At 35.5% G+C, this 25,627-nt stretch overlaps 2 protein-coding genes and 2 non-coding genes across 4 annotated transcripts in view; 2 read left to right on the top strand and 2 right to left on the bottom strand.

Annotated features, from left to right (window-relative positions):
- Positions 1 to 25,627, top strand: part of LOC136986136 (uncharacterized) — an 88,230-nt gene that overhangs the window by 11,530 nt on the left and 51,073 nt on the right. The gene's annotated exons all lie outside the window — the stretch shown is intronic.
- On the bottom strand, positions 15,206 to 15,277 carry TRNAW-CCA (transfer RNA tryptophan (anticodon CCA)). The gene has a single exon. It is a non-coding gene; the product is annotated as a tRNA-Trp (tRNA).
- Positions 17,243 to 19,121, top strand: LOC136986143 (adenylate cyclase, terminal-differentiation specific-like). The gene is made up of 4 exons (XM_067283618.1): positions 17,243 to 17,366; positions 17,472 to 17,540; positions 17,610 to 17,661; positions 17,744 to 19,121. The coding sequence occupies exons 2-4, from the start codon at positions 17,483 to 17,485 to the stop codon at positions 19,119 to 19,121; spliced, it is 1,488 nt and encodes a 495-aa protein (XP_067139719.1). The 5' UTR covers positions 17,243 to 17,366; positions 17,472 to 17,482.
- On the bottom strand, positions 21,248 to 21,319 carry TRNAW-CCA (transfer RNA tryptophan (anticodon CCA)). Its single transcript has one exon. It is a non-coding gene; the product is annotated as a tRNA-Trp (tRNA).

Here is a 25,627-nt window from a genome sequence, read left to right on the forward strand (position 1 = left end):
CTGGATCATTATATCCACGTGAAAAGTTGCGCTGTTTAATGTAGATTATCCTGATCCCTCTGGCGGCGATTTCTTTTAAAACTATTTAATTTTAGTTTTTTCGCTGGATGAGAAATTTTTTATATAAATAAAAAAGACGTAGTCGTTTCCAAAACTTGGTCAATCACCGTTTATTTCGTTAAAATGTTTTAAAATAAAGATTCGGACGATCCGACCTTCCTTTTTAGGCTACATGATCGCCCAGAAAACAATTCCTTTAAAACATAGAAATAATCCAATTAAAAATATAAAAATTTTTGTAAAAATTGGAATCGGTGACCTTACGACGCCTTTGAATTCATCCTTGACTTCCAGTCGGGAGTTCTGGATCATTATATCCACGTGAAAAGTTGCGCTGTTTAATGTAGATTATCCTGATCCCTCTGGCGGCGATTTCTTTTAAAACTATTTAATTTTAGTTTTTTCGCTGGATGAGAAATTTTTTATATAAATAAAAAAGACGTAGTCGTTTCCAAAACTTGGTCAATCACCGTTTATTTCGTTAAAATGTTCTAGAATAAAGATTCGGACGATCCGACCTTCCTTTTTAGGCTACATGATCGCCCAGAAAACAATTCCTTTAAAACATAGAAATAATCCAATTAAAAATATAAAAATTTTTGTAAAAATTGGAATCGGTGACCTTACGACGCCTTTGAATTCATCCTTGACTTCCAGTCGGGAGTTCTGGATCATTATATCCACGTGAAAAGTTGCGCTGTTTAATGTAGATTATCCTGATCCCTCTGGCGGCGATTTCTTTTAAAACTATTTAATTTTAGTTTTTTCGCTGGATGAGAAATTTTTTATATAAATAAAAAAGACGTAGTCGTTTCCAAAACTTGGTCAATCACCGTTTATTTCGTTAAAATGTTCTAGAATAAAGATTCGGACGATCCGACCTTCCTTTTTAGGCTACATGATCGCCCAGAAAACAATTCCTTTAAAACATAGAAATAATCCAATTAAAAATATAAAAATTTTTGTAAAAATTGGAATCGGTGACCTTACGACGCCTTTGAATTCATCCTTGACTTCCAGTCGGGAGTTCTGGATCATTATATCCACGTGAAAAGTTGCGCTGTTTAATGTAGATTATCCTGATCCCTCTGGCGGCGATTTCTTTTAAAACTATTTAATTTTAGTTTTTTCGCTGGATGAGAAATTTTTTATATAAATAAAAAAGACGTAGTCGTTTCCAAAACTTGGTCAATCACCGTTTATTTCGTTAAAATGTTCTAGAATAAAGATTCGGACGATCCGACCTTCCTTTTTAGGCTACATGATCGCCCAGAAAACAATTCCTTTAAAACATAGAAATAATCCAATTAAAAATATAAAAATTTTTGTAAAAATTGGAATCGGTGACCTTACGACGCCTTTGAATTCATCCTTGACTTCCAGTCGGGAGTTCTGGATCATTATATCCACGTGAAAAGTTGCGCTGTTTAATGTAGATTATCCTGATCCCTCTGGCGGCGATTTCTTTTAAAACTATTTAATTTTAGTTTTTTCGCTGGATGAGAAATTTTTTATATAAATAAAAAAGACGTAGTCGTTTCCAAAACTTGGTCAATCACCGTTTATTTCGTTAAAATGTTCTAGAATAAAGATTCGGACGATCCGACCTTCCTTTTTAGGCTACATGATCGCCCAGAAAACAATTCCTTTAAAACATAGAAATAATCCAATTAAAAATATAAAAATTTTTGTAAAAATTGGAATCGGTGACCTTACGACGCCTTTGAATTCATCCTTGACTTCCAGTCGGGAGTTCTGGATCATTATATCCACGTGAAAAGTTGCGCTGTTTAATGTAGATTATCCTGATCCCTCTGGCGGCGATTTCTTTTAAAACTATTTAATTTTAGTTTTTTCGCTGGATGAGAAATTTTTTATATAAATAAAAAAGACGTAGTCGTTTCCAAAACTTGGTCAATCACCGTTTATTTCGTTAAAATGTTCTAGAATAAAGATTCGGACGATCCGACCTTCCTTTTTAGGCTACATGATCGCCCAGAAAACAATTCCTTTAAAACATAGAAATAATCCAATTAAAAATATAAAAATTTTTGTAAAAATTGGAATCGGTGACCTTACGACGCCTTTGAATTCATCCTTGACTTCCAGTCGGGAGTTCTGGATCATTATATCCACGTGAAAAGTTGCGCTGTTTAATGTAGATTATCCTGATCCCTCTGGCGGCGATTTCTTTTAAAACTATTTAATTTTAGTTTTTTCGCTGGATGAGAAATTTTTTATATAAATAAAAAAGACGTAGTCGTTTCCAAAACTTGGTCAATCACCGTTTATTTCGTTAAAATGTTCTAGAATAAAGATTCGGACGATCCGACCTTCCTTTTTAGGCTACATGATCGCCCAGAAAACAATTCCTTTAAAACATAGAAATAATCCAATTAAAAATATAAAAATTTTTGTAAAAATTGGAATCGGTGACCTTACGACGCCTTTGAATTCATCCTTGACTTCCAGTCGGGAGTTCTGGATCATTATATCCACGTGAAAAGTTGCGCTGTTTAATGTAGATTATCCTGATCCCTCTGGCGGCGATTTCTTTTAAAACTATTTAATTTTAGTTTTTTCGCTGGATGAGAAATTTTTTATATAAATAAAAAAGACGTAGTCGTTTCCAAAACTTGGTCAATCACCGTTTATTTCGTTAAAATGTTCTAGAATAAAGATTCGGACGATCCGACCTTCCTTTTTAGGCTACATGATCGCCCAGAAAACAATTCCTTTAAAACATAGAAATAATCCAATTAAAAATATAAAAATTTTTGTAAAAATTGGAATCGGTGACCTTACGACGCCTTTGAATTCATCCTTGACTTCCAGTCGGGAGTTCTGGATCATTATATCCACGTGAAAAGTTGCGCTGTTTAATGTAGATTATCCTGATCCCTCTGGCGGCGATTTCTTTTAAAACTATTTAATTTTAGTTTTTTCGCTGGATGAGAAATTTTTTATATAAATAAAAAAGACGTAGTCGTTTCCAAAACTTGGTCAATCACCGTTTATTTCGTTAAAATGTTCTAGAATAAAGATTCGGACGATCCGACCTTCCTTTTTAGGCTACATGATCGCCCAGAAAACAATTCCTTTAAAACATAGAAATAATCCAATTAAAAATATAAAAATTTTTGTAAAAATTGGAATCGGTGACCTTACGACGCCTTTGAATTCATCCTTGACTTCCAGTCGGGAGTTCTGGATCATTATATCCACGTGAAAAGTTGCGCTGTTTAATGTAGATTATCCTGATCCCTCTGGCGGCGATTTCTTTTAAAACTATTTAATTTTAGTTTTTTCGCTGGATGAGAAATTTTTTATATAAATAAAAAAGACGTAGTCGTTTCCAAAACTTGGTCAATCACCGTTTATTTCGTTAAAATGTTCTAGAATAAAGATTCGGACGATCCGACCTTCCTTTTTAGGCTACATGATCGCCCAGAAAACAATTCCTTTAAAACATAGAAATAATCCAATTAAAAATATAAAAATTTTTGTAAAAATTGGAATCGGTGACCTTACGACGCCTTTGAATTCATCCTTGACTTCCAGTCGGGAGTTCTGGATCATTATATCCACGTGAAAAGTTGCGCTGTTTAATGTAGATTATCCTGATCCCTCTGGCGGCGATTTCTTTTAAAACTATTTAATTTTAGTTTTTTCGCTGGATGAGAAATTTTTTATATAAATAAAAAAGACGTAGTCGTTTCCAAAACTTGGTCAATCACCGTTTATTTCGTTAAAATGTTCTAGAATAAAGATTCGGACGATCCGACCTTCCTTTTTAGGCTACATGATCGCCCAGAAAACAATTCCTTTAAAACATAGAAATAATCCAATTAAAAATATAAAAATTTTTGTAAAAATTGGAATCGGTGACCTTACGACGCCTTTGAATTCATCCTTGACTTCCAGTCGGGAGTTCTGGATCATTATATCCACGTGAAAAGTTGCGCTGTTTAATGTAGATTATCCTGATCCCTCTGGCGGCGATTTCTTTTAAAACTATTTAATTTTAGTTTTTTCGCTGGATGAGAAATTTTTTATATAAATAAAAAAGACGTAGTCGTTTCCAAAACTTGGTCAATCACCGTTTATTTCGTTAAAATGTTCTAGAATAAAGATTCGGACGATCCGACCTTCCTTTTTAGGCTACATGATCGCCCAGAAAACAATTCCTTTAAAACATAGAAATAATCCAATTAAAAATATAAAAATTTTTGTAAAAATTGGAATCGGTGACCTTACGACGCCTTTGAATTCATCCTTGACTTCCAGTCGGGAGTTCTGGATCATTATATCCACGTGAAAAGTTGCGCTGTTTAATGTAGATTATCCTGATCCCTCTGGCGGCGATTTCTTTTAAAACTATTTAATTTTAGTTTTTTCGCTGGATGAGAAATTTTTTATATAAATAAAAAAGACGTAGTCGTTTCCAAAACTTGGTCAATCACCGTTTATTTCGTTAAAATGTTCTAGAATAAAGATTCGGACGATCCGACCTTCCTTTTTAGGCTACATGATCGCCCAGAAAACAATTCCTTTAAAACATAGAAATAATCCAATTAAAAATATAAAAATTTTTGTAAAAATTGGAATCGGTGACCTTACGACGCCTTTGAATTCATCCTTGACTTCCAGTCGGGAGTTCTGGATCATTATATCCACGTGAAAAGTTGCGCTGTTTAATGTAGATTATCCTGATCCCTCTGGCGGCGATTTCTTTTAAAACTATTTAATTTTAGTTTTTTCGCTGGATGAGAAATTTTTTATATAAATAAAAAAGACGTAGTCGTTTCCAAAACTTGGTCAATCACCGTTTATTTCGTTAAAATGTTCTAGAATAAAGATTCGGACGATCCGACCTTCCTTTTTAGGCTACATGATCGCCCAGAAAACAATTCCTTTAAAACATAGAAATAATCCAATTAAAAATATAAAAATTTTTGTAAAAATTGGAATCGGTGACCTTACGACGCCTTTGAATTCATCCTTGACTTCCAGTCGGGAGTTCTGGATCATTATATCCACGTGAAAAGTTGCGCTGTTTAATGTAGATTATCCTGATCCCTCTGGCGGCGATTTCTTTTAAAACTATTTAATTTTAGTTTTTTCGCTGGATGAGAAATTTTTTATATAAATAAAAAAGACGTAGTCGTTTCCAAAACTTGGTCAATCACCGTTTATTTCGTTAAAATGTTCTAGAATAAAGATTCGGACGATCCGACCTTCCTTTTTAGGCTACATGATCGCCCAGAAAACAATTCCTTTAAAACATAGAAATAATCCAATTAAAAATATAAAAATTTTTGTAAAAATTGGAATCGGTGACCTTACGACGCCTTTGAATTCATCCTTGACTTCCAGTCGGGAGTTCTGGATCATTATATCCACGTGAAAAGTTGCGCTGTTTAATGTAGATTATCCTGATCCCTCTGGCGGCGATTTCTTTTAAAACTATTTAATTTTAGTTTTTTCGCTGGATGAGAAATTTTTTATATAAATAAAAAAGACGTAGTCGTTTCCAAAACTTGGTCAATCACCGTTTATTTCGTTAAAATGTTCTAGAATAAAGATTCGGACGATCCGACCTTCCTTTTTAGGCTACATGATCGCCCAGAAAACAATTCCTTTAAAACATAGAAATAATCCAATTAAAAATATAAAAATTTTTGTAAAAATTGGAATCGGTGACCTTACGACGCCTTTGAATTCATCCTTGACTTCCAGTCGGGAGTTCTGGATCATTATATCCACGTGAAAAGTTGCGCTGTTTAATGTAGATTATCCTGATCCCTCTGGCGGCGATTTCTTTTAAAACTATTTAATTTTAGTTTTTTCGCTGGATGAGAAATTTTTTATATAAATAAAAAAGACGTAGTCGTTTCCAAAACTTGGTCAATCACCGTTTATTTCGTTAAAATGTTCTAGAATAAAGATTCGGACGATCCGACCTTCCTTTTTAGGCTACATGATCGCCCAGAAAACAATTCCTTTAAAACATAGAAATAATCCAATTAAAAATATAAAAATTTTTGTAAAAATTGGAATCGGTGACCTTACGACGCCTTTGAATTCATCCTTGACTTCCAGTCGGGAGTTCTGGATCATTATATCCACGTGAAAAGTTGCGCTGTTTAATGTAGATTATCCTGATCCCTCTGGCGGCGATTTCTTTTAAAACTATTTAATTTTAGTTTTTTCGCTGGATGAGAAATTTTTTATATAAATAAAAAAGACGTAGTCGTTTCCAAAACTTGGTCAATCACCGTTTATTTCGTTAAAATGTTCTAGAATAAAGATTCGGACGATCCGACCTTCCTTTTTAGGCTACATGATCGCCCAGAAAACAATTCCTTTAAAACATAGAAATAATCCAATTAAAAATATAAAAATTTTTGTAAAAATTGGAATCGGTGACCTTACGACGCCTTTGAATTCATCCTTGACTTCCAGTCGGGAGTTCTGGATCATTATATCCACGTGAAAAGTTGCGCTGTTTAATGTAGATTATCCTGATCCCTCTGGCGGCGATTTCTTTTAAAACTATTTAATTTTAGTTTTTTCGCTGGATGAGAAATTTTTTATATAAATAAAAAAGACGTAGTCGTTTCCAAAACTTGGTCAATCACCGTTTATTTCGTTAAAATGTTCTAGAATAAAGATTCGGACGATCCGACCTTCCTTTTTAGGCTACATGATCGCCCAGAAAACAATTCCTTTAAAACATAGAAATAATCCAATTAAAAATATAAAAATTTTTGTAAAAATTGGAATCGGTGACCTTACGACGCCTTTGAATTCATCCTTGACTTCCAGTCGGGAGTTCTGGATCATTATATCCACGTGAAAAGTTGCGCTGTTTAATGTAGATTATCCTGATCCCTCTGGCGGCGATTTCTTTTAAAACTATTTAATTTTAGTTTTTTCGCTGGATGAGAAATTTTTTATATAAATAAAAAAGACGTAGTCGTTTCCAAAACTTGGTCAATCACCGTTTATTTCGTTAAAATGTTCTAGAATAAAGATTCGGACGATCCGACCTTCCTTTTTAGGCTACATGATCGCCCAGAAAACAATTCCTTTAAAACATAGAAATAATCCAATTAAAAATATAAAAATTTTTGTAAAAATTGGAATCGGTGACCTTACGACGCCTTTGAATTCATCCTTGACTTCCAGTCGGGAGTTCTGGATCATTATATCCACGTGAAAAGTTGCGCTGTTTAATGTAGATTATCCTGATCCCTCTGGCGGCGATTTCTTTTAAAACTATTTAATTTTAGTTTTTTCGCTGGATGAGAAATTTTTTATATAAATAAAAAAGACGTAGTCGTTTCCAAAACTTGGTCAATCACCGTTTATTTCGTTAAAATGTTCTAGAATAAAGATTCGGACGATCCGACCTTCCTTTTTAGGCTACATGATCGCCCAGAAAACAATTCCTTTAAAACATAGAAATAATCCAATTAAAAATATAAAAATTTTTGTAAAAATTGGAATCGGTGACCTTACGACGCCTTTGAATTCATCCTTGACTTCCAGTCGGGAGTTCTGGATCATTATATCCACGTGAAAAGTTGCGCTGTTTAATGTAGATTATCCTGATCCCTCTGGCGGCGATTTCTTTTAAAACTATTTAATTTTAGTTTTTTCGCTGGATGAGAAATTTTTTATATAAATAAAAAAGACGTAGTCGTTTCCAAAACTTGGTCAATCACCGTTTATTTCGTTAAAATGTTCTAGAATAAAGATTCGGACGATCCGACCTTCCTTTTTAGGCTACATGATCGCCCAGAAAACAATTCCTTTAAAACATAGAAATAATCCAATTAAAAATATAAAAATTTTTGTAAAAATTGGAATCGGTGACCTTACGACGCCTTTGAATTCATCCTTGACTTCCAGTCGGGAGTTCTGGATCATTATATCCACGTGAAAAGTTGCGCTGTTTAATGTAGATTATCCTGATCCCTCTGGCGGCGATTTCTTTTAAAACTATTTAATTTTAGTTTTTTCGCTGGATGAGAAATTTTTTATATAAATAAAAAAGACGTAGTCGTTTCCAAAACTTGGTCAATCACCGTTTATTTCGTTAAAATGTTCTAGAATAAAGATTCGGACGATCCGACCTTCCTTTTTAGGCTACATGATCGCCCAGAAAACAATTCCTTTAAAACATAGAAATAATCCAATTAAAAATATAAAAATTTTTGTAAAAATTGGAATCGGTGACCTTACGACGCCTTTGAATTCATCCTTGACTTCCAGTCGGGAGTTCTGGATCATTATATCCACGTGAAAAGTTGCGCTGTTTAATGTAGATTATCCTGATCCCTCTGGCGGCGATTTCTTTTAAAACTATTTAATTTTAGTTTTTTCGCTGGATGAGAAATTTTTTATATAAATAAAAAAGACGTAGTCGTTTCCAAAACTTGGTCAATCACCGTTTATTTCGTTAAAATGTTCTAGAATAAAGATTCGGACGATCCGACCTTCCTTTTTAGGCTACATGATCGCCCAGAAAACAATTCCTTTAAAACATAGAAATAATCCAATTAAAAATATAAAAATTTTTGTAAAAATTGGAATCGGTGACCTTACGACGCCTTTGAATTCATCCTTGACTTCCAGTCGGGAGTTCTGGATCATTATATCCACGTGAAAAGTTGCGCTGTTTAATGTAGATTATCCTGATCCCTCTGGCGGCGATTTCTTTTAAAACTATTTAATTTTAGTTTTTTCGCTGGATGAGAAATTTTTTATATAAATAAAAAAGACGTAGTCGTTTCCAAAACTTGGTCAATCACCGTTTATTTCGTTAAAATGTTCTAGAATAAAGATTCGGACGATCCGACCTTCCTTTTTAGGCTACATGATCGCCCAGAAAACAATTCCTTTAAAACATAGAAATAATCCAATTAAAAATATAAAAATTTTTGTAAAAATTGGAATCGGTGACCTTACGACGCCTTTGAATTCATCCTTGACTTCCAGTCGGGAGTTCTGGATCATTATATCCACGTGAAAAGTTGCGCTGTTTAATGTAGATTATCCTGATCCCTCTGGCGGCGATTTCTTTTAAAACTATTTAATTTTAGTTTTTTCGCTGGATGAGAAATTTTTTATATAAATAAAAAAGACGTAGTCGTTTCCAAAACTTGGTCAATCACCGTTTATTTCGTTAAAATGTTCTAGAATAAAGATTCGGACGATCCGACCTTCCTTTTTAGGCTACATGATCGCCCAGAAAACAATTCCTTTAAAACATAGAAATAATCCAATTAAAAATATAAAAATTTTTGTAAAAATTGGAATCGGTGACCTTACGACGCCTTTGAATTCATCCTTGACTTCCAGTCGGGAGTTCTGGATCATTATATCCACGTGAAAAGTTGCGCTGTTTAATGTAGATTATCCTGATCCCTCTGGCGGCGATTTCTTTTAAAACTATTTAATTTTAGTTTTTTCGCTGGATGAGAAATTTTTTATATAAATAAAAAAGACGTAGTCGTTTCCAAAACTTGGTCAATCACCGTTTATTTCGTTAAAATGTTTTAAAATAAAGATTCGGACGATCCGACCTTCCTTTTTAGGCTACATGATCGCCCAGAAAACAATTCCTTTAAAACATAGAAATAATCCAATTAAAAATATAAAAATTTTTGTAAAAATTGGAATCGGTGACCTTACGACGCCTTTGAATTCATCCTTGACTTCCAGTCGGGAGTTCTGGATCATTATATCCACGTGAAAAGTTGCGCTGTTTAATGTAGATTATCCTGATCCCTCTGGCGGCGATTTCTTTTAAAACTATTTAATTTTAGTTTTTTCGCTGGATGAGAAATTTTTTATATAAATAAAAAAGACGTAGTCGTTTCCAAAACTTGGTCAATCACCGTTTATTTCGTTAAAATGTTTTAGAATAAAGATTCGGACGATCCGACCTTCCTTTTTAGGCTACATGATCGCCCAGAAAACAATTCCTTTAAAACATAGAAATAATCCAATTAAAAATATAAAAATTTTTGTAAAAATTGGAATCGGTGACCTTACGACGCCTTTGAATTCATCCTTGACTTCCAGTCGGGAGTTCTGGATCATTATATCCACGTGAAAAGTTGCGCTGTTTAATGTAGATTATCCTGATCCCTCTGGCGGCGATTTCTTTTAAAACTATTTAATTTTAGTTTTTTCGCTGGATGAGAAATTTTTTATATAAATAAAAAAGACGTAGTCGTTTCCAAAACTTGGTCAATCACCGTTTATTTCGTTAAAATGTTTTAAAATAAAGATTCGGACGATCCGACCTTCCTTTTTAGGCTACATGATCGCCCAGAAAACAATTCCTTTAAAACATAGAAATAATCCAATTAAAAATATAAAAATTTTTGTAAAAATTGGAATCGGTGACCTTACGACGCCTTTGAATTCATCCTTGACTTCCAGTCGGGAGTTCTGGATCATTATATCCACGTGAAAAGTTGCGCTGTTTAATGTAGATTATCCTGATCCCTCTGGCGGCGATTTCTTTTAAAACTATTTAATTTTAGTTTTTTCGCTGGATGAGAAATTTTTTATATAAATAAAAAAGACGTAGTCGTTTCCAAAACTTGGTCAATCACCGTTTATTTCGTTAAAATGTTTTAAAATAAAGATTCGGACGATCCGACCTTCCTTTTTAGGCTACATGATCGCCCAGAAAACAATTCCTTTAAAACATAGAAATAATCCAATTAAAAATATAAAAATTTTTGTAAAAATTGGAATCGGTGACCTTACGACGCCTTTGAATTCATCCTTGACTTCCAGTCGGGAGTTCTGGATCATTATATCCACGTGAAAAGTTGCGCTGTTTAATGTAGATTATCCTGATCCCTCTGGCGGCGATTTCTTTTAAAACTATTTAATTTTAGTTTTTTCGCTGGATGAGAAATTTTTTATATAAATAAAAAAGACGTAGTCGTTTCCAAAACTTGGTCAATCACCGTTTATTTCGTTAAAATGTTTTAAAATAAAGATTCGGACGATCCGACCTTCCTTTTTAGGCTACATGATCGCCCAGAAAACAATTCCTTTAAAACATAGAAATAATCCAATTAAAAATATAAAAATTTTTGTAAAAATTGGAATCGGTGACCTTACGACGCCTTTGAATTCATCCTTGACTTCCAGTCGGGAGTTCTGGATCATTATATCCACGTGAAAAGTTGCGCTGTTTAATGTAGATTATCCTGATCCCTCTGGCGGCGATTTCTTTTAAAACTATTTAATTTTAGTTTTTTCGCTGGATGAGAAATTTTTTATATAAATAAAAAAGACGTAGTCGTTTCCAAAACTTGGTCAATCACCGTTTATTTCGTTAAAATGTTCTAGAATAAAGATTCGGACGATCCGACCTTCCTTTTTAGGCTACATGATCGCCCAGAAAACAATTCCTTTAAAACATAGAAATAATCCAATTAAAAATATAAAAATTTTTGTAAAAATTGGAATCGGTGACCTTACGACGCCTTTGAATTCATCCTTGACTTCCAGTCGGGAGTTCTGGATCATTATATCCACGTGAAAAGTTGCGCTGTTTAATGTAGATTATCCTGATCCCTCTGGCGGCGATTTCTTTTAAAACTATTTAATTTTAGTTTTTACGCTGGATGAGCAATTTTTTATATAAATAACACAGACGTAGTCGAATCACAAAACCTGTTGCGTCTTCTTTTAACGTCCTTTTCACACTCGGGAAATAACTGTCTTTACGGCGGAATCGACCTTCTTTTGTAGGCTACTTGCTCTTCCGCCTCAATATGTAAAACACGGTTAAAAATATCCCCGAGGCTTTTGGCACAATCATTAAATTTTTACAAAAAGCAGTAATTAGACAGTAATTAAAACATGCCGAGTGTGCAAAGGACGTTACAAGAAGACGCAAAGGTTTTGTGATTGCTTCTGTGAATTTAATATTGTAAAGTATGAATTTTGTCCTGGCATGTTTTAATTATATTAATTATAGTTTTTGTAAAAATTTAATGATTGTGCCAAAAGCCTCGGGGATATTTTTAACCGTGTTTTACATATTGAGGCGGAAGAGTAGCCTACAAAAGAAGGTCGATTCCGCCGTAAAGACAGTTATTTCCCGAGTGTGAAAAGGACGTTAAAAGAAGACGCAAAGGTTTTGTGATTGCTTCTGTGAATTTAATATTGTAAAGTATGAATTTTGTCCTGGCATGTTTTAATTATATTAATTATAGTTTTTGTAAAAATTTAATGATTGTGCCAAAAGCCTCGGGGATATTTTTAACCGTGTTTTACATATTGAGGCGGAAGAGTAGCCTACAAAAGAAGGTCGATTCCGCCGTAAAGACAGTTATTTCCCGAGTGTGAAAAGGACGTTAAAAGAAGACGCAAAGGTTTTGTGATTGCTTCTGTGAATTTAATATTGTAAAGTATGAATTTTGTCCTGGCATGTTTTAATTATATTAATTATAGTTTTTGTAAAAATTTAATGATTGTGCCAAAAGCCTCGGGGATATTTTTAACCGTGTTTTACATATTGAGGCGGAAGAGTAGCCTACAAAAGAAGGTCGATTCCGCCGTAAAGACAGTTATTTCCCGAGTGTGAAAAGGACGTTAAAAGAAGACGCAAAGGTTTTGTGATTGCTTCTGTGAATTTAATATTGTAAAGTATGAATTTTGTCCTGGCATGTTTTAATTATATTAATTATAGTTTTTGTAAAAATTTAATGATTGTGCCAAAAGCCTCGGGGATATTTTTAACCGTGTTTTACATATTGAGGCGGAAGAGTAGCCTACAAAAGAAGGTCGATTCCGCCGTAAAGACAGTTATTTCCCGAGTGTGAAAAGGACGTTAAAAGAAGACGCAAAGGTTTTGTGATTGCTTCTGTGAATTTAATATTGTAAAGTATGAATTTTGTCCTGGCATGTTTTAATTATATTGATCCCTCTGGCGGCGATTTCTTTTAAAATATTTAATTTTAGTTTTTTCGCTGGATGAGAAATTTTTTATATAAATAAAAAAGACGTAGTCGTTTCCAAAACTTGGTCAATCACCGTTTATTTCGTTAAAATGTTTTAAAATAAAGATTCGGACGATCCGACCTTCCTTTTTAGGCTACATGATCGCCCATTTATATAAAAAATTTCTCATCCAGCGAAAAAACTAAAATTAAATAGTTTTAAAAGAAATCGCCGCCAGAGGGATCAGGATAATCTACATTAAACAGCGCAACTTTTCACGTGGATATAAGGATCCAGAACTCCCGACTGGAAGTCAAGGATGAATTCAAAGGCGTCGTAAGGTCACCGATTCCAATTTTTACAAAAATTTTTATATTTTTAATTGGATTATTTCTATGTTTTAAAGGAATTGTTTTCTGGGCGATCATGTAGCCTAAAAAGGAAGGTCGGATCGTCCGAATCTTTATTTTAAAACATTTTAACGAAATAAACGGTGATTGACCAAGTTTTGGAAACGACTACGTCTTTTTTATTTATATAAAGAAACTACTAATAAAATAAATTACAAAGTATACATTTATTCTAGTAGAAAATTTTGTAAATAATTTTTGATGTTACAAATATCTATTTTTATTATAATGTTAGAACTAAAGCAAAAACTTCAACATATGCAGTAATTTATATTCTTAGATAACATTTGGAATCTTATGTTAAAGAAATTAATTGAGAGATGAGCGTTTTTAAAAATATTGAAAAATACTACTCTGATATTTTTCCTCCCAACAGTTTCAGAAACATACTTTTAATTAAGCACAGCAAATGTCACTTCTCAGCGTTTACAAATATCAGTCTTAGTCTTTCACGTGAATTAAGAATGTAGAATTTGAAATTTTCCGAAGAGTTAACGATCAGAATAACCAACTTGGAAATGTTTCTCGGAATAGACACAAATATGGCTTTAACGGCTTCGTCTATAATATTTTCGCCATTAAGTTGCTCGTGACTTCTGTCAAAATAATCCGCGATGGACTACTACTTGTAATACTAACCGGCCATTGATTTAGGCTACTTGTATAATACGGTCGACCCATTGAGACGTTGGTGTTTCATTTCCGCTTACACAGCAAACGATGTAATTTCACGCGGCGAACTTTTAGCGTTCGATGTTATTCAAGTCATTTCTGGTGTTACGTTCACTGTAAAATCGATCCCGTTGTCCATCGAAAGCTGAAGGCTACGCTTTGCAGGTTAAGCGTTTGCCGTCAACGAAATTTTGTGGCGGCAGTAAGGCTATTCGAAACGAACGAAAGCTTCGACAGATACTGTAGAGGAATCCAGCTGAGAAAAATTCTATCGGACGAAAATGTCGCAATAAGAATTTATTATGGCCTACATGGTAACAAAAATCTTGTTAAACGTAAATAGAAAATTGATAAATATAGAGAGCCACTGTGACCGTAAGTGTTTTTCGGGAGCTCTCTACAAATGGCAAAAATACGGGAAAATAATCATTAAGTGAAACAAAAGTAAACACGATTCAATCCTTTGTAGAATATACGAGCACTTTCATTTATACGCTAATCGCACTCAGATAAAAAAAAAGAACACATATTTAAAGGTATTAGTTAAGTAATATTTGAAACGATGGAAAACGCTAATACAATTCAAATAGTAGGTAGGTAAAAGATTGGCCGTGATTAAACGGCAAGCAGGCCGCAGAAGGTCAAATTTTTTAGGAATTATTATACTGTAGCATTTGACACCCAATGATATAAGCATGAAACACGTCATTCATATTACATGTAACAATAACAAAATAGTCAGAGTGGTTTCATTTAAAAAATTCCATTTTCTTTCGAAACAATAAATAAATAAAATAAACAGAGTGCCTCGAAACCAATGTCGAAACTAACGCGATTTATTGCATATTAGAAAGCTTGCTTTCTTCAATTTATGATGACACGTACAACTTTACGTACAGTTGATAAATTTCGGTAATTGGCTAAAAACTCAATAATCGGCGATCGCTCGCAGCCAACGCCATCGTCGAACAATTCACTTCGTAATCACTTGAATAACAGAACTTTGAATTATTTAATACACTCGCACCGTCAGAGTAAGAGGGAAAAAAAAAAAAAAAAAAAAAAGCATGAGACGACGATGAGCCGGACGTGATTCGAACACGCAACCTTCTGATCTGGAGTCAGACGCGCTACCATTGCGCCACCGGCCCACGTACCCGTTACGCTTTACTTGCTTTCTCTGTCTTCAATCGAAACGAATTTCAGTTACAAGCTTTTCGCATAGCGTGCTTTTCAATTATACATTATGCACTTGTCCGAGTTTTGCGTTTTTCTGTCAACTGCGCGTGTAACTGTGTGATCGTTAATTGAGTTTCGGTATTGATTCGAATGATATTGCACAGCTGGAAATTTAGCAGATAATGTCGTTGTTTATAATTATTATTTAATAGTTTGAAGGAAGGCCGTAATTCAATTTCAGCAGAGACGATACATTTCGCTAAAGTAGGTGATGTGGGAGTATAATCTCATCGTTTTCGAATTACAGTAGAGAGCCGTTCATCGGAACACTGGTAATCGGAATCGCCGGTGATCGGCACGATTTTCAGTCGGACCGTGTCGTGCTGAATCGAACGTTTTTGATACTAAATTTACTTCTAAAGTATAATTTTCATGTTTTTATATTCTTCAATATATTTATTTTGTTTGTACAAAATGCAGAAATAATTTTTAACGATACGATAGCCTTGATTATTATTATAAAAATTTTCGTTAGGCTTAAAATCGACAAAAATTAAACACGAAGCGACACGCAACGGAGAAAAATTTGAACATCGGACAGGTTAATGTATTTTTTCGTACATAATGGGTAATCGGAACAACCCCAGTCCCCAATTGATTCCGATTTACGACTCTCTACTGTAACTAAACCAACTCGCGACTAAAATCGTCGACGTTTCCACGAGAACTTGCAGCGAGTATTAAAAACTTCGTGCGAAAGTGAGGTGTCTTAAATATTTCATATTTCGCGATATTCCAACCCAGGTATTTCCACGGAGGTACGGCTCTTACAAACGAACGAAAATGCATAATATTTGACTGTTTTATACAGTCTTGAGCATACCGTTAATTCTTCCTCGATTCTTTCCGTTTCGATCGATTAAAAGCAAATTAATCGATACCACTGAAACGATTTTAAATGTAGAATCAAAAACGTAACGAAACGTGATTTCCGTACAGTGCGGATGGACAGGCTGTGTCTATTAGCGTAAAAGCCAACTCGGTTCACTATTGGGATGAGAAAAATGTCGGGGAAAGGATTTTCGAACATATGCTCTTCGGTAGTATTCATACGGTCATTTTCGCGCAAAATTCTGTCCAGCGACAGTCAGAAGAATGAAGAGTTTTTATGATATCAGATTTTTAGCGCGATTCCCGCTTTCATTCGGGTTTCAACATAACATAGGGCATTCCACTTGTATTCGTTATTCTTATGCTAGCGCTTAAGACCTTTGCAAAAGCGAACGGACAAAGAGTTCAGTACCCTTTAAGCACGCAAATGTCACTTCCCAGCGTTTACAAATATCATTCTTAATCTTTCACGTGAATCGAGAATGTAGACTTTGAAATTTTCCATCCCAATCAGTATTCCGAATCACTTTTTTCTCCTTCTGTTAGTGCTAATAATAACAGCAGCGGGATAAGATAAAAGGGAAGAAAGTTCATCTCTGCCGACAGCTACAACTTGATTTCACAACCAGCTGTATTGTATAGAAATTCGTAAAGTGGGATAAATTAGTATAAACGCTATTTACCGTCGAAAATCGGCTGTTTCGCGTCTTTCATTGACAATGTAACCAATCGAAAAGCACTGCCACATTACGAATGCAGAAAATAATAGCGCATAGAAAACGTTCAGTACGCACGATTCATGGTTAAGCAATTCTGTTTGCACGCTATGAGTCAGAAGGCGTTCGAACACGGACTTAAATCTCTTTACTGGTTTCATCTTCATACGGCATTTGTTTCAGTCGTGCCGAAATTCTGTGTTTAAACAAATCAAAAAACAAAAATAGTGAATAGCCTCTTACATCGTTCAACAACGCGAACAACAGTGTCCTTTCTGTTACGCAACACGCCAGTCTTGCGTGTAGACGTATTAATCAAATTGCAGTCGATCTAATCAAAAGAGTTATCTCGTACCGCGATTCTTATCAGAAAAAGTACAAAGAGATTTGATAATGCACAAGTATAAAAGCAAGCAACTCACAACGGTGTTTAACCACTTCCGAACATTCAAAGGTGAGTAATGTTTTTAATTACTACAGTTATCGGGTAGTATTTTTACAAGATGAAATTAATTTTACACGAGCACAAATGATGACAATCGTGTCGACGTCTTTCTAGAAGTGTGAAAAATGAAGTGCTTGGCAATTTTGCTGTTATTCGGAGCAGCCTACGCTTCAATTCAACCAGGTAGGAGCTTTCTCTCGAATCTCGAAACTTTCCATTCACTCTTTACCGAAACGTATCTTATTTATTCAGTGTACGACGAACCAAGCTACGGCAATTATGAACAAGAAGGTGGATACGAACCGTAAGTTAAATTAATTATATCATTCGAAAAGAGATCGCTTTCGGCGGTGTTCTAAATTTGACGCGCACATTTCTAATGACAGATACGGAGGCGGGGAATATCAAGACCTCGGTCAAGTTCTCAGACAAGTGAGAGATGCCGTTCAGTACGCTAGAGAATACAGCGAAGGAAAACTGCAGGAGAGTCAACAGTACCTTGTCGGCTCTGGGCAGACCGAAGGAGAGTATGACCAACGTGTTCAGCAGCTAATTCAGCAAGTGAAATCGCAAGCCAGCCAATTGAGAGAACAAGTTTATCAATACTTGGAATACTCGCAGCAGCGATATGGCCAGTACTCTCAATATCCGGGATACGAAGGCTATCAGTACTCTGGCAGTCAGTACTACGAGTATCCCGAATACGAATATTATCCCGTTGGCGGTCAGTACTCTGGATATTCCGAATACGAATATTATCCCTCTGGCGGCCAGTACGAAGGACAATACGGATATCAAGCTATAAGAGTTCTACGCCAAGTCAGAAATGTTCTCCAGAGAACACAATATTACACGGAGAGAAAACTAGAAGAAGCACAGCAATCGCTTTCTCAGTACGAGCAGTCTGGACAGCAGCCAAGTCAGCAGGAACAGCAGCTAATCCAGGAAGTAAAATCAGAAGCGTACTCTTTACAGCAACAGGTTTATAAATATTTGCAGTATCCCCAGGAAGAGGGAAATTACGAAGGATCTCAGCAGGTTGCACGAATTCTCTACCAGGTACAATACATTCTGCAGGCCGCACAATACTACTCACAGAGACAGCTGGGCAGAACCCAATATATCTTGAGCCAGTACGAACAGTCGGATTACGAACCGAGTCAGCAGGCTCGGCTATTGCTGCAGGAAGTACAGGAAGAGGCCAGCTATCTGAGGGAGCAGATCTATCAAGGTACTCAATACTTCTTACAGAATTCCGGCGACGAAGAATATTCGCGTCAGCAGTATGGCCAGTACTACGGTTATCAGCAATACTCTCATTACGGAAGACAGTCGTACGATTACCGATATGAAGCAAACCGCTACTATGAAAGCTATCAGGGTCAACAGTACGACAGCCAGTTGACTAGAGTACTTTCTCAAGTCAGATACGTTCTGCACAGCGCACAACAGCGTTCGCAGCAGAGACTGCAACGGGCCCAAGAACTCTATGCAGAACATCAGCAGCCGGAAAACCAAGTACAACGTTTAGCGCAGCAGCTCAGATCTCAGGCCAGCTACGTGCAGCAGCAAGTTTACGAATACACGCAGTACGATCAAGGCTACGGGGGATACGAATCCACAGGCTACTCCGGCTTCGGAAGCCAACTTCGACAACTTCGGGAAATGGTGAGTTCGCCAGTCTTTTGCTTACTGTCACTGCTAATTGTGTGTTCGGTTTCAAAACGCTCGAATTTTTACACGTTTAGGTGGGACAAGGCGTAGACACGGAAACCATCGACACCTATGTTGGTCAGAATTTCCCGAGCGGAAGCGAAGTATGTACGGAAATATCCGAATATAGTCATTTGTCGCACAACGTGGAGCGTTACATTAAAATGTTCTATTTGCAGGTGGCAGAATCGATTAGACAGCAGTTGCGGCACGGTAGACAGCAGCTGAGAAGATACCTGGAAGAAGCAATTGGACGTGGGTATTCGGCATATGATTACGATCCGTCATCGAGCGATTACCAGCGAGTCAGGTCTTCTTTCGAACGACGTTACGGTCTCCCTTACAGCGACGATTACTACGAATTCGCCAGATACGTGGTCCAGACGTACGACGCCGACTTAAGTGCAGCATCTACGTCTTCCACTGTCAGGCAGTTAGCCGAGCACGTGAGTTTGAAAAATCGCTAAAAGAAAGATGCGCTTACGTCTGGCGTGTGTTAATTAACTTTGCGAAATTACCTTTCAGTTTCTTGCACACGTAAGCCAGGTCGGCGAAGGTGTATTGCAGCACGCACTCGAATTTTTCCGCGAATACAGACCACAGGGCGGCGAATACTATTACCGGGCAGTCAGAGACGCAGTCCGTCATCGGCTGGATGATCAATTGACGTTTTAAAACGAACTTCTAAATAAAAATTATACCCATAATAAAGAGCTGTTTGTTTTCGTCAATGCAACTTTTACGGTCACAAGCACTGATGAACTCACACATTCTTGTTACACGTACGATTAGCTCAACTAAAAATAAAAGAGTTTATTTCAGTTCAAAAACGCAAATAATCCACTACTCTAACAACTTTATGTTTTGTGTAGTCGCAAAAATATTTCATTTTTCCTTTATATTCGCAAGAAATCGATCATTCTAACTCGACGTGTTAACGATCAGAATAACCAACTTGGAAATGTTTCTCGAAATAGACACAAATATGGCTTTAACGACTTCGTCTATAATATTTCTGCCATTAAGTTGCTCGTGATTTCTGTCAAAATAATCCGCGATGGACTACTACTTGTAATACTAACCGGCCATTGATTTAGGCTACTTGTATAATACGGTCGACCCATTGAGACGTTGGTGTTTCATTTCCGCTTACACAGCAAACGATGTAATTTCACGCGGCGAACTTTTAGCGTTCGATGTTATTCAAGTCATTTCTGGTGTTACGTTCACTGTAAAATCGATCCCGTTGTCCATCGAAAGCTGAACGCTACGCTTTGCAGGTTAAGCGTTTGCCGTCAACGAAATTTTTTGGCGGCAGTAAGGCTATTCGAAACGAACGAAAGCTTCGACAGATACTGTAGAGGAATCCAGCTGAGAAAAATTCTATCGGACGAAAATGTCGCAATAAGAATTTATTATGGCCTACATGGTAACAAAAATCTTGTTAAACGTAAATAGAAAATTGATAAATATAGAGAGCCACTGTGACCGTAGGTGTTTTTCGGGAGCTCTCTACAAATGGCAAAAATACGGGAAAATAATCATTAAGTGAAACAAAAGTAAACACGATTCAATCCTTTGTAGAATATACGAGCACTTTCATTTATACGCTAATCGCACTCAGATAAAAGAACACATATTTAAAGGTATAGTTAAGTAATATTTGAAACGATGGAAAACGCTAATACAGTTCAAATAGTAGGTAGGTAAAAGATTGGCCGTGATTAAACGGCAAGCAGGCCGCAGAAGGTCAAATTTTTTAGGAATTATTATACTGTAGCATTTGACACCCGAAACAATGATATAACCACGAAACACGCCATTCGTATTACATCTAACAATAACAAAATAGTCAGAGTGGTTTCATTTAAAGAATTTCATTTCTTTCCGAAAAAATAAATAAATAAAATAAATAGAGTGCCGATGTCGAAACCAACGCGATTTATTGCATATTAGAAAGCTTGCTTTCTTCAATTTATGATGACACGTACAACTTTACGTACAGTTGATAAATTTCGGTAATTGGCTAAAAACTCAATAATCGGCGATCGCTCGCAGCCAACGCCATCGTCGAACAATTCACTTCGTAATCACTTGAATAACAGAACTTTGAATTATTTAATATACTCGCACCGTCAGAGTAAGAAAAAAGAAAGAAACGAAAGCATGGACGACGATGAGCCGGACGTGATTCGAACACGCAACCTTCTGATCTGGAGTCAGACGCGCTACCATTGCGCCACCGGCTCACGTACTAGCTACACTTTACTTGCTTTCTCTGTCTTCAATTGAAACGAATTTCAGTTACAAGCTTTTCGCATAGCGTGCTTTTCAATTATACATTATGCACTTGTCCGAGTTTCGCGTTTCCCTGTCATGTAACTGTGTGATCGTTAATTGAGTTTCGGTATTGATTCGAATGATATTGCACAGCTGGAAATTTAACAGATAATGTCGTTGTTTATAATTATAATTTAATGGTTTGGAGGAGGCCGTAATTCAATTTCAGCAGAGACGATACATTTCGCTAAAGTGGGTGATGTGAGAGTATAATCTCATCGTTATCGAATTAACTAAACCAACTCGCGACTAAAATCGTTGACGTTCCCACGAGAACTTGCAGCGAGTATTAAAATCTTCGTGCGGAAGTGAGGTGTCTGAAATATTTCAAATTTCACGATATTCCAACCCGATTCGTTCGTTTGTAAGAGCCGTACCCACGGAGGTACGGCTCTTACAAACGAACGAAAAATGCATAATATTTGACTGTTTCATGCAGTCCTGAGCATACCGTTAATTCTTTCTCGATTCTTTCCGTTTCGATCGATTAAAAGCAAATTAATCGATACCACTGAAACGATTTTAAATGTAGAATCAAAAACGTAACGAAACGTGATTTCCGTACAGTGCGGATGGACAGGCTGTGTCTATTAGCGTAAAAGCCAACTCGGTTCACTATTGGGATCAGAAAAACGTCGGGGAAAGGTTTTTCGAACATATGCTCTTCGGTAGTATTTATTCTGTCATTTTCGCGCAAAATTCTGTCCAGCGACAGTCAGAAGAATGAAGAGTTTTTATGATATCAGATTTTCAGCGCGATTCCCGCTTTCATTCGGGTTTCAACATAACATACGGCATTCCACTTGTATTCGTTATTCTTATGCCAGCGCTTAAGACCTTTGCAAAAGCGAACGGACAAAGAGTTCAGTATTCTTTAATGATCATATTCTGTTATTTGTAATATGGAACCCTAAAAAATTACTTCTCTTTGAACTATATAATTTATATGCCAGTGTCGAAAAGTATTGGAAAGGATTCAATAAAAAACAATATTTAAATTTATTCATTAAAATTTATTTCTTCCGCTTTAAAGTAATCTTTTGTCACTGGAAAGTACTTATGCCAACATGTCTTCCAATCTTCAAAACATCCTTTAAAGTTAAAACTTCTTCGGAACTTGCAGCAAATTTAGTTTTATGGCACCAATCAACTCAAAATGGTGACCAAGAAGCAGAAATTTTAGGCAAAGAAGCGGGAGGGGAAATCACTGTGCCATATCAAGTGAATACGGACAGAGCTGTTAAACTTTATGACCAAAAATCTATCACGACACGATAATGCACCTGGTGCACTATCAATGCAAGTGCATTATGATGCAAATTCCATGAGTTTTCTCACCATTAATAAAATTGTTTTACACAAACAATGCAAAATAGTTAAATAATATTCTTTGTTGACAGTTTGACTAGTCGGAATCTTCGATTGTCATGTTGCACAGCACCATGACAATCGAAGAATACAGTCAACATAATCTTGATTTTTGACTGACATAATTTTGGTCTTGCTTCATGTTTTGAGTGCAATTCACTTGATTGTTGAGCTGTTTTAATGTCAAAAGCATAGATCCAGGTTTCAACACCTGTAATGACGCATTTTAAGAATGATTTGCCTTCAGAAAGCATTTCATCATCCACTTGAACACATTCTTTTTTTAAATTTAATGTCTTTGGAATGACTTAAGAAGCAACATGCTGCAAGCCCATATAATCTTTTAAAATTGCTTGACAAGATCTGAATGATAGTAGAACATGTTAAATAATGTTCCTAATTTTGTTAAACAACAGTCACTGAGCATCAAATCTCTCACTCGAGTGACACGTTGTTTATCTTCGAACATTTCTCTGCCTTTCTTGAACATCTTGTACTACTTGAAAACTCTTGTTTTTAATAGACTATCATCGTAAGCATTTTGCAACATTTCCAATGTCTTTTTTAGCAGTAATTCCATTGCAAAAACAGAATTTACTGCATGTTCTTTTGTCAATTACATTCAACATTTTGAAAAATTGCTGGCAAAAAATTCTTTATATGCAAAACAAGCATTTATTTGCAAACAAAAACAGATGATGACATCAGAGTGCTGCTAGATGATGTCAATAGAAGTCATATGAGTTGACAAAAAAGACAACAAATTGTGCATATACAAGAGGGTGCTTTTGTCGTATGAGATGACAAAAGCACCCTCATGCACATGCACAATTTAAATGAACTATTACCAATAATTTTTTATCACGGTAGTACACAGTGCCAGATTTAACAATCAGGGGACCCTGGGCACAAATACGGTGGGGGCCCTCTTTAAGAGTAGGCAAATTTCATAATTTAGAAAATTTACACAAAATACTGTACTTTCAATTAGATTTCAACTAGAAAGTTGTAAATTTCATTTAAAAATAAGGTTATTGTAAACATACATATATTTTATTGTAATTGAAAATTACCTATGTGAAATTTTTATCCGAAATTTTCCGATGTTTCATAGGTTTTTCCCGGGTTTGGTTTTCTCTGCCTGTAGTCCTCATGATTAGGCCACGCTAGGTGTCGCGGTAATAGAAAAAAATTATGTTTAAACATAATTTTTTTTTTAGTTTTGTGGGGGCCTTGGGCACAGGCCCCAAATGCCCTTATGTAAATCCGGCCCTGGCAGTACAAATTTTCTTACCAGCAAAAAATTCATATAAAATTATTTGCTTTTTGTTGCTTTCAATTTTGAGAGAGTATTTTTTTTTTACAATCTATACAATTTATAATTTATGAAATTTAATACCATTCAAGTTATAACACCTCCGATTTTTTTCTCAAGACTGGAAACAGATAGAAACATGTGGTTTGTTTTAAAATATGCGTCGTGCACTCGTTGTGAATGCATGACAGAGACGTCAGCACTGTAAGGTACACGGAACTCTAGCGGTAGCAGCGAGAGTGAGGACCGTTTTTGATACTTAAAATGGCGACGTTTTCATTACAAGAACAGCGTGTAATTATTTGTTTTCTCCATTTGAGTGGTGTGACACTGATTGAAATTCATCGCCAGTTGAGTGAGACATGTGGTGGTGTCATGGATGTGTCTAGGCATCCTTTGGCAGCTCACTTCGGTGATTTTGACAGATCACCGAAGTGAGCTGCCAAAAGATGACTATTCCATCAATCCAATCTTCAATAATGGTGTGCTGGCTTGGATTACAAGTTTTAGTAGGATCAGACGTTTTCTTAATTTGGCATTTATCATGGTGATGATCGATTTGAGTATTTTAACTAATTCAAAATATTTAACTTTTACATCTACTTGGCACGAAATTCTGGTTTCATCACTTTCACGCCAAGATTGTTATTTCTAATATAGCAATATATTTCAGAATCAAAGAAATTGTATTTGGTGTATTATTTTATTACATGTACCGTACATTTTCAAGTGTCCATGCAAAATTCACAAGTTCAAATCACAAGTTTAAATTTATTTTAACTGAGTCCTCACTATAACAGTATGATATTTTGTCATATTTTGAAGGCAAAGATTTATAAAAAGCACCTTTCCTGTAGATAATACATAAGAAATATTACGTGCAATTAAATTCCTTCTTATACTCATTAGTACAAATATTCACGAATTGCCGTAATTTTGAATAATTGCAAAGTACATTTCTAAAATCTATTCTGCACAGAGGTAGTAAGTCACAATTGCATTCTAAGGGGTTAATAAACAGAGAAAATTTCAATGAGTAAACCAATTAAATGCATTTTTAAAAAAGATAACCTGAAAGATAACGTCATTAATTGATTTAAATTAAGTTTTTAATTTTATAGGCTAAATAATTCAAAAAGTTCCTGATATCTATTAAAACCAGATGTCCGGCTGGATCAGGTAAATGAGATCTTTTAAATGATGTCAATTGATTTTTGTCCAGATACAACAGCTCCAGTCTGTTGAAAGATTTAAACGATCCATCATCTATACGTTTAATTTGGCATTCCCTCATTTCGATCTTTCTTAAACCGTTAGAAATCGAAGAGAAGCTCTTATTGATACGCAAAACTTTGCTTTTTGTCACTGTCAATACGGTTAGATAACTAAAATTCGAGAGCAAAGCCCAATCCAAATTATATAAATATAATACATTTTCCATTTTGAATTCTTCAAAACTACGTTCTAAACCTGAAAAGGGTGACTCGTTGCTTAAAGGATGGCCGAGAAAACGTAAACTCACGTCAGAAAAAAA

This window comes from Centruroides vittatus, unplaced genomic scaffold (assembly GCF_030686945.1).
Source record: "Centruroides vittatus isolate TY-2023 unplaced genomic scaffold, ASM3068694v2 scaffold_1014, whole genome shotgun sequence".
NCBI classification, from domain to species: Eukaryota; Metazoa; Arthropoda; class Arachnida; order Scorpiones; family Buthidae; genus Centruroides; species Centruroides vittatus.